Here is a 13,475-nt window from a genome sequence, read left to right as displayed (position 1 = left end):
TTTGATAGGTTACAGCTTTGGATGAGACCTTGGTGTATCGTCATTAACTTAATTAACTTCTCCCTGATTCATGTCTCTCCCCCTCTCCGCCATGCTCTATACAATTGCTGAAATGATCAAGTTTGATCATGTCATTCACTTATTCAGGAAACTCCAGAGGCTCCAAAAAGAAATTCCTTTGTTTGGTATTTAAAGTCCATCTTCCCTTTCTGACTTTATTTTATATTATTCTCCCTTTTGCATTCTTTGCAGTCTTCCCATGCTGGCCGCCTGACTGCAAATCCATGCATGCGCCATCTCATGCCTCCTTACAATTGTGCTAATTATTCCCCCATTCCCAGAATGTACTTCCTTCTTGCCTCTGCTGCTTGGAATCCATGATTTCCTTCAGAACTCGTCTCAGATGCTACGCTACCTGTTACCTGACCTGATCGGTCCACCACTTCCCACCCTCCCAATCTTGCTATCACCTTCACTCCCAAATTCCCTTTTATTGTATTTCTTTCAGGACTGGCACTATTTCTTTTTTTTTGTCTTTATGTCCCCAGGGAGGGTCTAAAACAACGGCCAACACATTAGAAGTTTAATAAATATTTCTCAATTGTTTGAAATAAAAAGAGAATGCAGTCATACCACCACAGGGATGAGGGTGTGGGAAGGGAGGGAGGATGGGAGAGAGAGACAGAGAGACAGAGAGACAGAGAGAGAAAGAAATTTTGAGGCCTGGGTTCTAGTTTCGCCTCCACCCAAGAGCTTTGTGGCCTTGAGCCAAATCACTTCATATGAGTTATTGGACCAAATGATTCTCAAGGTCTAGAATGGAGAAAACAGGACCAAAGTGATTAATAGGGAGTTGAAAGCAAAGATTATATAAGAAAATGACAGAAGTACCTGATGAGTTCAGTTGGACTATGACTAAGCCACCAGACACCGTACAAAGTACCTCCCAACATACTGAAAGAACTGGGGGATACCATTACTGAGCAGCACAGCTATGATCATGGAGAAGTTGAGAGGTATCGAAGGGCTGATTTTCCAAACAGGTAAGATTGTAAAGTTTTCAAATTATAGAACTAATAGATTGACTTTAGTTACTGGTAAGATCCTAGACTCTACTGTTAGTAAGATGATAAGTGTTACCTTTGTGATTCTGGGCAAGAGTGATTTCTCTGTCCTCAATAACACTACTAATTTAAGTGAATTCCCTGTATTAATGGAATTACTGGTCATTTCTTAACAATTCCCACAAGGGAAAAGGATGGTCAATAGCCACTTAGAAAAGAAAGCTCTGATAATAAAGCTCCAGAGTAAGGATCTTGAAAAGCTTTTAGTATTCCTGTAAGGAAATAAGAAGTTGTAGGGCCTGGTAGTAGAACCATGGTTAGGTAGAATCAGAGAATACCTCAATACCTTAATGACGAACTTGATTTTCTTTTTTGGTTCTTCAAGTCTGATGGGATTCAAGTTCTGGCCTGGCTTAGAGCTGAACACAAGAGGGTGTTGATGAAGCACATACCTTAAAACAATCAAGGGAGTGTGGCATCTGGGGGACCAGAAGTATTCTTAAAAGTGACTCCCCTTCTCTAACCATGATAAGTCCAAGTGGAGAGGAGAAGGGTCCCTTTGTGGGGACAAGGCAAAGATGATAAAATCAAGAGGCATTACCTTAGAGCCCAGGGTGCTTGGCAGAAAGGACAAGATTGAAAGTAGGAAAATTTAAGTGGGGAATAGAATCTCCTTAGTCAAAGAAAGGATATTCATCCCAAGATAACTACTCTGTAAATTCCGATGGGACCAAGGCTCTTAAGCACATCAGTTTATGACTGCTTCTTGTGAAAGAAGTTGGACTTCAATGAGATAGCAGTATAAAAATCACTGAATCCAAAAATCTTGGTTCTGCTGCTTACTAAGTCTTTGATCTTAGTGGGTAAGTCACTTTGCCTTTTAGATAAAGGTCATCCCGATAGCCTCTTCTTACCTCTGGCTGTTGGTGTGGTTTGTGATACCTCAAGTCTAAGAATTCTTGGTTACAGCTTTGGTAAGAAGGACCTTAAGATAGAGATCATTAAAAGGGCTGCTGCCTAGATGGTGAGAGTCCTCGAAACCATGAGTTATGAGGTCACACTGAGGAAACTGGAGACGGTTAGCCTGGGGAGAGAGAATTTGGATGATAAAATATTATAATAGACATAGTTAAAATATTTGATCATTGAAGAGCATTGGGTAGGAGGCAGATTGGAGCTGAATGTAAAGGAAAACTGCCTGATAATTAGAACTATATGTATACCAAAGTAACACCCACCTTTTGGCTGTGGCACAAAATTTTTTTGGACATTGTGGCCTTTTGGGGGTTCTTTGATTCTATGATGTGCCTTTTAACTTTCTGGAGAGGCCGAGTTATAGAATAGAGCTTTCACATTAATGTTATTCCATCACATTGCTTTATTATCAGACTGTGTAGTTGATTATTTATTTGTGTCATTTATTGAGAATATTCTTATTTGATTAGAGGAAGGAACTGAAATGCATATGGTGTTAATAATTTATGACATGTGAAATCTATACAGTATGCATGTTTTCTCTTATTTGCATTTTTGTTTGTCTGGTAGATCCTTAACTACCCAAACAGTTTTTTGAATAGGACCAGAACCCTATCATAAGCATGTTAGAGGAGGAACGAAGGCGATACCTTAACAACTATGGATAGAAGAAGAGTTCCTGACCAGGCAAAGGATAGTGAGGTTCACAAAAGAGGAAATGTACAGTTTGTTTCATAAAATGCTAAAGCTTTTTTACAGATAGCCTTCATGCAATTAGAAGGGTTTCGGGGAACTGGGAAATAAGAGCTTTGCAGAAAATGTTTCCAATGAAGGTCTGATACCCAGGATGCTTAGGTACAAATATATAGTAGTAGAAGATCCTGAAGAGTCAAAAGGATGTGAATGGGTAGTTCTTTCAAAAAGCAAGTTATCAACACAATTGGAAAATATGTGGGAATAGCAAAACACCATGACAGTTTTTTTCTCTTCCTCCTCTGCCTGATTTTCCCACTTCTTTACTCCTATGCTTTAACTTTGGTGTTTTTTTTTTAAATCACAATGATATTTAATTCTTTTTTAATGTTTTGTTGATGCTTTTTCTCTTTTCATGGTCACTTCCCCAAGCCTCACTTCCTTTCTCTTCCCCAAACATACCTCGTAACAAAAGACAGCCTTGCAAAGCCAACCGTAATGCCAGCCTCGTCTGACAGCATTTCATGCTACACCTATAGTCTACCATTCCACTGTAAGATTTCTCAGGCTTCTGAAGTTCTGACAGAGTTCACCTTATTTTGAATTACTGTTTTAAAATGCTATATGCTCTACATTATATTCACTGCTTCCCTCAGTTTACAAGATTTTCCTCCCCTGGCTTGGGAAGTCTTGACATTTAACGTGTTTCATTTACTATAACGACTGGGCATGATATGTTGATAGACACAGATATTTTGAAAATAATGAAGTTTGAATTTAGGAAGTGGTATATGTGGGTTTGGGCTTGGGCTTGAGTTATACTTGGGATTGAAAATGGCATCATTTGCCTATTGGTATTGAAATTATAACTTGTGCTTAATTGTAGGCATATACTAAATCCAGTCACAAAGATGCATAGAAGAAATCCTACAAGTATTTCATTAGAATGTCACGTGATTCTCCTTGAACACAATTTGTTTAGTGTTGTGTTGTACCAGTCATTTCTGCTGTCACCCAATGTGTGTTCCCCTAAATTATCACTCTATACAAAATTGAGTAATAAAAAACAGGGAAATAGGGGGTTGGAGGAACAACACTCAGAAATTTGGACAGTAGCATTAAAAAAAGGATAGAAATCTTAATAAAAATGGTTAAGAAATATATAAACATTATAATAAATATTGGTAGCACTCAGAACTCCTCAGCCTGCCCTCTGATTCCCACAGAGCCCAAGCTAGCAAAATCTACAGCTTCTGGGGGTTTCAGGAGGCCCTGACTGAAGGAGTATGAACCAACCTTCCATTCCGCTGTTTCATTCCTCTCCCAAGCTGCACTCCAGACTTTCCTACCATGGCCAGCTTGCCCTTATTGCAAATGTGAAAGTGACCAACTTGGGAATGCCAAATTTAAAATCTTTAGTGAAATGTCAAATAGATCTGAGCTGCCCATGATCTTGATTGATTATCTCCAAATCTTGGTCATTTATCTCCTTCTAAGATGGTATTAATTAAGATGATGCCCTGAGAGCACATTCTCTAATCCCCTCCAAATACTATCTAAATAATAGAGTGAGACTGCCTCCTATCTCATTAGGCATTTCAATGGAAGCAAGAACAAAAGAGTTTAAAGACATTGCACTATAAGAATTGATCAAGTAACTAACTATTCAAGCAGCATATGTGTGATACTGTAAGAATAACCTAATTAGTGGGACACTAAATACATTTTTTCCAGTGTTCTTAACTTTGAGGTGAACTAAGCAGTATTCCAACCTGGTGTAGAAATGGATTTTCAGTTCTAATGCGAGAAGTTATAAGAGCATATCTCAAGCTTATGCAAACATGATTTTTAAAAAGCTGCTCTAAGAATGTGCTCTCAGAATCCAACAAAGCCTAGTCATTTGTTAAAATATTATATTAAAAATGTTAGACACCAGTTGAAGAATCTCAAATCATTCGTTCAATCAGCTAACCCAATAAATGTGGTACTTAACATTGAAAAAGACACTTTACTTATAAGTGGGCATCTTTAGAGTTGCAGCTTGGGAGTGATTGTGAAGTGGTAAAGTTTTCTATGTTCTCAGTGTTTCTCATGAAAGAAATCCCACATAAGCAAACATGAAACTGCATCACACTCCAGATGTTCCCTAATATACCAGTCACATTGGAACAAATTGGAGTTTTCAAAACACGGATTACAGCAGAACTGACCATGCTACCCTAGAAGAGACAGTGAAGACTTGATTTCATTTTGGTTGCAGGAGGAGGAAACTGGAGGCACTAGTGAAGCATCTGGAGATGATGTTGTTGCTGAGTGGCAAATGGAAAGCTCTTCCAGGTACTTGTAACTGTGTTTATCCAAATTCTTGTTGAATTTTGTTGAAGATAAAGTCCTGAAAGTTTCATGAATCTGCTAAAATGCAAATTAAAAGAGCATGTGGCTCACCATTCCACAGAGATACCTGAATCTTAATTCAATCTCAACAGACACCTTGGTAATAATAATACTCTATTTATTTAGAAAGTCTCATCTGAATTATTTCAGCAACCAATCACACTGCTGCCATCTTTTCTTCTTTTTTATCCAAAAAGCATCTTACCTCAAATAATTTTAGTATTTCAATAATGATTTTTCTCTATGCTGACACAAATGGCCATCATGTAGACATTTAAAAACGAACGTATCACATTTAAATGTGAATCAGACAGTTGCTTTGCATTACTAAGATCTTTGTACGTTTGTTTTATTTAGTGATTCATCCAGTGATTATTCCGATTGGACAGCAGATGCCGGAATTAATCTACAGCCTCCAAAGAGACAAACCAGACAGACAACACGGAAAATATGTATCAGCTCTGAGGAAGAGAATTTGAAGGATACTAAATCACTGGAAGAGAAGAAAAATAAACCAAAACAGACAAGAAAAAAGGTCTGTAATTTGAGGACTGAATTTTTTTTGGTCTTTCATATGTTTTTAATACTGAAAGACTAAATATTTAAAATTCACTTTGTGATAACATCACTAGTTTTAGAGAGTGTTTTCTTCCTATCTCAAAATGCAGTTATTATTCTTTATGTTGTTTCAAGTTGTCATGCAGAATTATAAAGTATTTAGTGGAGCAAATCTTATCTTTAGGAGGAGGGGGAGAGAGAGAGAGAGTTTTGACCTCTATGTAGGAAAGGTAAGAAAAAGTAAATGGTATGTTTAATATATAACTTCAGTGACAATTTTACTTATTTTTAGTTTTCCCTGGTGATAAGGTGTGATCTATCTATTTCTTTGAATCTAAAAGACTGTAGTTAAGAATACTATTGCCTATTTGATAGATTGAGGTCTAAAATGACCTAAAATATTGTGGATTGCCTTTGATCTCATGCATTGTTATAAAACACTAATATTTATATTAAAGACACAGCATTTATTTCAAAATAATTAATATTTCTTGATTCATTTTGAGTGGCACCTGAAAGCCTAGTATTATCAGCAAAGCTTTAGTTAAAAGTTCCAGAAAGATAATGTTTAAAAGTGAAATAAATGTGTTGAGCTACATTATGGACCTGATAATGTTTAGCATTCGATATCTGTTATTGTCCTTGTATTTATGACCATTGATGTCTCAATTTTATATTTAAGAAACCTAGTGCACTGCCTGCCGTAACAGGTGAACCCAGTGAAGAGTGGCTTGCACCCCAGTGGATCTTAGACACCATCCCACGCCGTTCTCCATTAGTTCCACAGATGGGAGATGAGGTAATTCTTGATTTGCTTGCATGGTCATGAAAACTAGTCATTATTTGCTCTAGCAACTTAACTTCTAATGGTTGAATTGAGAACATATTTGTAAGTGCACACGAGAACAACGGAAGAGGCAGAAAGACTTACAGGAAGCTTTGAATGTTACATGGTGAATTTCCAGAGAAAAGCAAGAGATGACAGATTTGTGTACAGTCCTTTTTTCTTTGTCTGAAAATACCCATTTGGTGTTAGTTTACAATAGTTGTTTTTTTTTTTAAAAGAAGCTATTACAATTTGACCCGAATATAGGTCTTAATTCTGGAATGTTGGAATTTTACAAAATATCATAAACTTAATTAGAGAAGCACTTAAAAACTAAAACAAAAAACCCTTCTTCTGGTTGGACATTTTATTGAATAACTTAATGAAGAAAATTAACCATATTCATAATTGACTAGTACAGAATTAAATGAAATCACTCTTAATTTCTTAATTTCTTAATTTCTTTATGAAAATTGTCATGTTAGCACTCAAGCACCAGAAGGCTTCTCTAAGAAGTTTCTCCATCAAAAAAAAGAAATGAACTCTTAACTTAGATCAAAAAAGTGACTGATTACTTGATGTGGTTGTTATTTCTGAATTCATTTTCATTATATAGTTAGATCAACTGATCAGAGCAAAGGTCAAATTCAAGACTAAATTGGATGAAAGACTAAAAATTAAAAAAGCACTACTTACTATCTCATTTGAACAAGCTGCTTTATCAATGCTATACCTATTATTTTCTAGGTATTTCATAATTATTGATTGATTCTGAAAAATGAGAAATAAGACAAGAATCAAGGCTAGCTTTATCACCATTTCTTTGACAAATTTCACTGATTAATCTTCCAAAAGAGACCAAAAGAAACCTGAGAATCCACTTAAACCAGAAAACACGTTTCCCTGTAAATAAGAATGGCAGCTAAGTATTTACCAGTTGCAGCTACAAACTCAGCAGTCGGGAAGAGAAGTCTAGAAACTTTAATGTTAATGTCAGCTAAGCCATTGTACCCAAGAACATAAGAGAACAACAAACTGATGTCCCAAATATATCTAGAGGAATTGGTCACGTCACCAGTAGTGATGTAAGAAGCACATTTGGGCCTATGCCGTTTTGCTAGACTGAAGTGGAAATCACATTCAAGGAAGTCAGCTTTGGTAAAGAAGCTGAACCTGACCCACAATGCACAGAATATATCCCTCCTTGAGAGAACATATTTCAAGTCACTTAGGGATTGATTTTAAAACTATTTCAAAGAGGGGTGAATTCCAAAAGAACTGGCATGATCATGGTAGTAATACCCTCAAAAGTGGGTAACTGCTGACCCATACGCCTCTACTTCCTTTAAATTTTGAATTCTGTTCTTTTAGTTTATTTTTAATTTGGAGGGTAATGCAGTTCCAAACTGTGTTGGTCCTCATATTAAAAAATAAAAGTAACACTTAAAATTTGTCCTTAAAAATCCATATTCTCTACATAGTTCCTTTAGTTCTATAGTATACTGATTTTCCGTACTGGGCAATTGACATCCTTTACTCAACTCTTCTCTCTAGTTTTCCTATATGTGAGTAAAACCTCATCACCTTTTTTTTTTATTTTTTTATTAGGAATGTAGTAAATATTCATCGTTTGTTACTGATTGAGTTCGGAGTGTAGATTATGTTACCCATTGCAGATCATATTGCAAAGAGCTGTACAGGAAGATCTGATTTAATGAAAATTAACTTCTAAAAGGATTGTGAAAGCATTGCCTTGTCTCACTACGTGGTCTCTGTCTTTATGTGTATGAATGATTGCGATTACATAGGCATTAAACCCTTTAATTTAATTTAAGTCGTTCGCTTTCATTTTCCTCCCAAGGATGAGTACTGATGCATTTTTTTTTTGTGGGAGACAAAAACAGGATGATATTTGTAAGAGGGTTTGGGCATATAGAATTTCAACATGACATTTCATTTAATAACCTCTTTTCTTTCTTAGCTTATATATTTTAGGCAAGGCCATGAAGCTTACGTACGGGCTGTAAGAAAAGCAAAAATATACAGTATTAATTTACAGAAACAGCCATGGAACAAAATGGACCTCAGGGTAAGCTTGCCAAGTTCATGAACCTCTAACTTCAAAGTACCCTTGCAAATGAATTAAACAATTTATTGCCTTGAAAGACAGTTTGGTGGGCTTGGTTTTTGTTGTTCTTGATCCCCCACTTGGAATGTTGCAATGGTTTCCCTATTTCAAACTTGTCTCACCCAGCAAGCTCAAGGATAATTATAAAAACACAGGACTCATTCTACCACTTGTGCACAGGAAATATGCAGTGGCTCCCAAAACCCTTCAGCAATTAGACTCTACCCTACTTTTGGAGGCTAAAGTCCATGTTCTTCTAGTTCATGTACTCAGTATTTCCAGGAAGCTGGTAAACTAGTTCATAACATTCTATCTCCTTCGATACATTTGGACCATCCCTAGAATGCATTTGTCATGTACTTCCACCTCTAGGAAGTCCTAGTATAGTTCAGGGTCAAAACATAGTAGATAGTGTGGAGTCAGGAAGGCCTGTGATTAAATCCTACCTCTTTGACCCTGAGCAAATAACTCTTTCTCAGCCTCAGTTTCCTCAGCCGTAAAATAGAGAAAATAATGGCACCTTTCTCATAAGGTTGTTACAATCAAATTAGCTAACACTATGTAAAGTGCCTAGAGTGCCAGGCATTTCCTCACTCTGTGTATATGTTTTATCCCCTCTAAAGACCAGAAGCTCTTTGATGGTTACTTAATCAATAGTTGTTGAATTTCCTGACTAGTGCTCGCATTTATAGAGCTTATTTTGCTATGTGTCAGGCTACATATGTAAAGCAAGCAAGAATAGTTCCTGTCTTTAAAGATCTGGGATGTCTACATCCTGGCAGCCCTATTAGCACCAAGGGAATGGGGTCAAAATCCATGAAAATGGTAGAGAGGAGGTGGAGGAATGGGTCCGATGGTAGAGTCAGTATGACTCATGCATCTTAGCAGCATAACCCAGGGCAAGTCACAACCCCAGTTGCCCTGCCTTTACTGCTTTTTTGCTCTGCAACCCATACTTAATATTGATTTTAAGGCAGAAAGTAAGAGGTTTAAAAACTACAAGCGTGATGTGGAGTGGTCTGGAGAGTAACATATGGCACCTAGAGCTTAATTGCAAGTAGTGTATCATATTTCCATTTTTTAATTTAGTTTTTCGTTCTCATCTGTCTTTTTTTTTTCTTTTTATTGTAATTGAGGAGCAGCTGCCTGGCTTAGTGGTGGCCTCAACTCTAAAAAGGAAGTTCAAAAGTGAGAAGATAGTTTAAGGGAAAGATAACAATGGTGGTGGTGTTGATGATGATGGAAACTAGCTTTTATAAGACCACTGATGGTTTACGTTATTATATTATTACAAAATGAGCTCTTTCGATTCTTACCTCAACTCTGAAGTTGATATTATTATTATTGTTTTACAGTTGAGGAAAATAGACTGGGAGAAGTTTGAGCTCTTATCACTTGAAGAAACCTTGTGGTCCTTTACAGTAACAATCCCTGATGTTTGTATGATAACTGTGTATTTTCCCAAGCACTCACAGTATCTGAAGTACTTGACAGATGAGATGTGGGGAGTGAGAGACAATGAGGAGTCAGGGCCAACACCTAATTTGGGACCCAGGCTAGGGTTCAGAAGATGTGGCCTCTGCAATAATAGGGAAGTTAGGAAGGAGTGGGAAGGGCTTGGGGAAAAATAATTATTTTAATTTTCAATGTGATGAGTTGAAGGTGGTGTGTATGGGGCACCCATTTGCAGCCGCCGATAGGTAGTGGGGAGATTGTGAGGCTGCAGGTCAGGAGTGGTAAATAGATTTGAGAATCTTCTACATAGAGATGATCATTGAATCCATGAGGTCCTCAAGGGAGATAGCATGAAGGGAGAAGAAAGTCTTGAGGGACGCTCATGATTAGCAGATATGATATAAATGATCCAGCAAGAGTGACTGAGAAGGTGTTTTGTATATCACTGATGTATTAGTAACATAGATCAAATTGAAACTAAACTAATTTTTTGCATGAAGCCTAGATAAAAGAAAATATTTAATTTTAGTAGTAGGAGTTTGGAAGATGAATTAAAGTTAAGGACACACGAAGTAGTGGGCTACAGAATTGCTCTTTCTTCTGCAAATTTCCAAATAGGACAAGAAACTATGTTGAGTCCTTTGGAAAAGACACATGGATGTGATACTCCCTCAAATTTCATTCTAGCCCTACAATGTTAGAAAATGGACAATTTACAGGTTTACGTTTAAGATACATATGCCAAAAATAGTTTCTTTGCTATCTTCTGAATAGGAACAAGAATTCGTGAAGACTGTGGGAATCAAGTATGAAATTGGACCACCTACGCTTTGCTGCTTGAAGCTCGCATTTCTGGATCCCATATCAGGCAAAATGACTGGAGAATCTTTTTCCATTAAGTAAGTAGCACCTTCTGGTCATAGAATCTCTTTTTAAATTCACCATTGAGTTTTTGTTGATTACTTTCTATATGTACAGCATCTAGTGGTTCCCATCCTCAGTCATGATGTGAATATTAAGGGAAATTCCTAAGACACAGCAGAATCCAGTTGTTGTTTGCTCCTTTTATTTATTCCTGTGGGCTTTTATTTTGATGACCATATTTTAATTTGTTGGCAGATTAATTAGAACCTTAAATTATGTTTAATCTTTTAATAAACTTTTATCTGACACCACGAATTTTGTTTTAGAGGCAATCTCGTCAAGCACACTGATAGGAAAGTTTTTTTAACTTTTGCATATGTTTAATGAGGTAGGCATAACTTGCATTAAACAGCCCTTTCTGTACTTGGAGTGCAAAGTGAAATCATTTCAGGGGTCCCCACAATGGAAGATTTTGCATATGTGTACTGGGTGCCTCATGACTTCACTCATAAGATATTTGTATTTCCTGATTTTATATCTTTGTTTCTTAATACTGATAACCTTATGTAAATGCCTTGAATGAGTGGGAGCATATAGTTATGGCAGAAGAAGGTTGGCCTTGGAGACAAAATAACTTTGTTTGCATCTCTGCCTGGGAGCAGCCAAATAATTCATTTCCCCTGACCTCTCTGCCTTTTTCTGTGTAGTGGGGAGTTGTAATTCTGCCACTGCCTACTTTGTAACGTTGTCAGGGAAAGATTTCTTTGAAGCTTTTAAGGCACTAGAAAAATCGGAGTTTATTAGTATTATATATGTATTTTATAGGGATTGATGTTGGTATAGTGAACTCTTTGCCACTTCTCTGTTATAGAGTTGCCAAAGGTAGTGTAGCCAGCATGTATGTTGGACATAGGGCATATTTCTAATTTTTTTTCCCACAAAGGTACCACGATATGCCGGATGTCATAGACTTCCTTGTTCTCCATCAGTTTTATAATGAAGCCAAAGAAAGGAACTGGCAGACTGGTAAGTAGATTTTGTCACCTTTTATGGGCAGAACTTTAAGGTATGGGATGGTTTTGTGTGTGTGTGTGTGTGTGTGTGTGTGTGTGTGTGTGTGTGTGTTATGGTCTTTGATTAATAAATCTCTGAAATACATTTGTATTGGAGTGAAAAGGTGTGATGTGATGCTGAGAGCAAAAAGATAATTAACTAAAAATGGCAGGAACTCCATTGCTTTTAAATTTGTTAGTGAGTAGTTCAATAGAATTAATTTAATAGTACACTTGAAGAATTGACATAAGATCTGTCCAACACAGTATTGTCTTTCTGACCATTGCAACAAAGGAATGCTGAATTAATTCATAGGTTTTCCTCTGTGGCAATTTCAGAAACTTAAGGATGACTCCCATATTTTCCATGGATCTGAATCCATGAATTTCTGTAAATCTTTTTTTTAGACCTCTTATTCTTTATCCTCTGTAACTTTATTAACAAGAACCCCATAGGTATGCCACCTGTTGTATAAAGGATGACTTTTTTGGCCAGGGGTGTGGGGGGGTTTCACATCTGAAAATATTGACCTTCATCTGAGAATTAAATATGGTGCACATTCTCTGTATTTTTATTGTCTTGAATTTGGTGGATCTGAATGAATATTTTCTGAATGAATATTCTTAAAATTTAGTGATTTATACAACAACCTGAATTACAGGTTCCTTCAGAACATCTAATTCAGAGATCCTTTTAACCTTTTTTTGTAACATAGATCCCTTTTGGCAATCTGATCAAGCCTATTGATTCCTTTTAAAGTTAATTTTTCAAAAAAAATTAATAATTGAAGAAATTCCTGAATTTCAGTTAGGTATTAGTGAAAATAAAGATATAATTATTTTCCCATCCAAGTTTATAGCCCCTTGGAAATATTTAATGGAACAAGGCCCATTGATCCCAGCTTAAGAACTCCTGATCTTACCCAACCCCTTCTTTTGTCAAAAGTGTGGGTGCGTCAACTTAGACTATAGGATGGTCCTACTGCCCTTTGGATCATTTTATTAACTAACCACTCAACAAACATTTATTAAGCACCTGCTATATGCCAGGCACTGTCACATTTCTCTGGCCCTTCTCTAGTTCTCTTGTATCTTTTTTGATTTGGTTTAACCAAAGCTACCCTATTTATTCCAGGTGTAGATGCACCCCTGTCTTTGTATAATCAGAATTGATTGATCATATTTGTGCCTTTAAATCCATTCTTGTCATGCCTAGTGTTTTATCGTCACAGAAGAATCTTGAGCTTTTGTTTTCTAACTGTTCTATGTGCTAACTACATAATTTTTAGCTTGGATCAAATCAGAGCCAATGATGCAAAGCCAGGTGCACCTTACCATGGTGATGATACCTCCTCACTCAACTTCATGCTATTTTCTTAGAGTCTCTCTTTTTTTGACTTGAAATTTCACTCTCTAGGAGATAAATATACTCAATATAGTTCCCTTTTTTGTTCTACATGATCATT

At 36.6% G+C, this 13,475-nt stretch overlaps 1 protein-coding gene across 1 annotated transcript in view; it reads left to right on the top strand.

Annotated features, from left to right (window-relative positions):
- BRWD3 (bromodomain and WD repeat domain containing 3) overlaps positions 1 to 13,475 on the top strand; it is a 76,305-nt gene that overhangs the window by 33,705 nt on the left and 29,125 nt on the right. Inside the window, exons 16-21 of the mRNA XM_044682535.1 lie at positions 4,993 to 5,069; positions 5,484 to 5,661; positions 6,367 to 6,483; positions 8,492 to 8,599; positions 10,868 to 10,992; positions 11,901 to 11,983. Of these exons, the coding sequence (XP_044538470.1) occupies positions 4,993 to 5,069; positions 5,484 to 5,661; positions 6,367 to 6,483; positions 8,492 to 8,599; positions 10,868 to 10,992; positions 11,901 to 11,983 (688 nt within the window). The remainder of the gene's footprint in view (positions 1 to 4,992; positions 5,070 to 5,483; positions 5,662 to 6,366; positions 6,484 to 8,491; positions 8,600 to 10,867; positions 10,993 to 11,900; positions 11,984 to 13,475) is intronic.

Source organism: Gracilinanus agilis, chromosome X, assembly GCF_016433145.1.
Source record: "Gracilinanus agilis isolate LMUSP501 chromosome X, AgileGrace, whole genome shotgun sequence".
Classification (NCBI taxonomy): domain Eukaryota; kingdom Metazoa; phylum Chordata; class Mammalia; order Didelphimorphia; family Didelphidae; genus Gracilinanus; species Gracilinanus agilis.
This window is presented reverse-complemented; position numbering and strand designations above follow the sequence as displayed.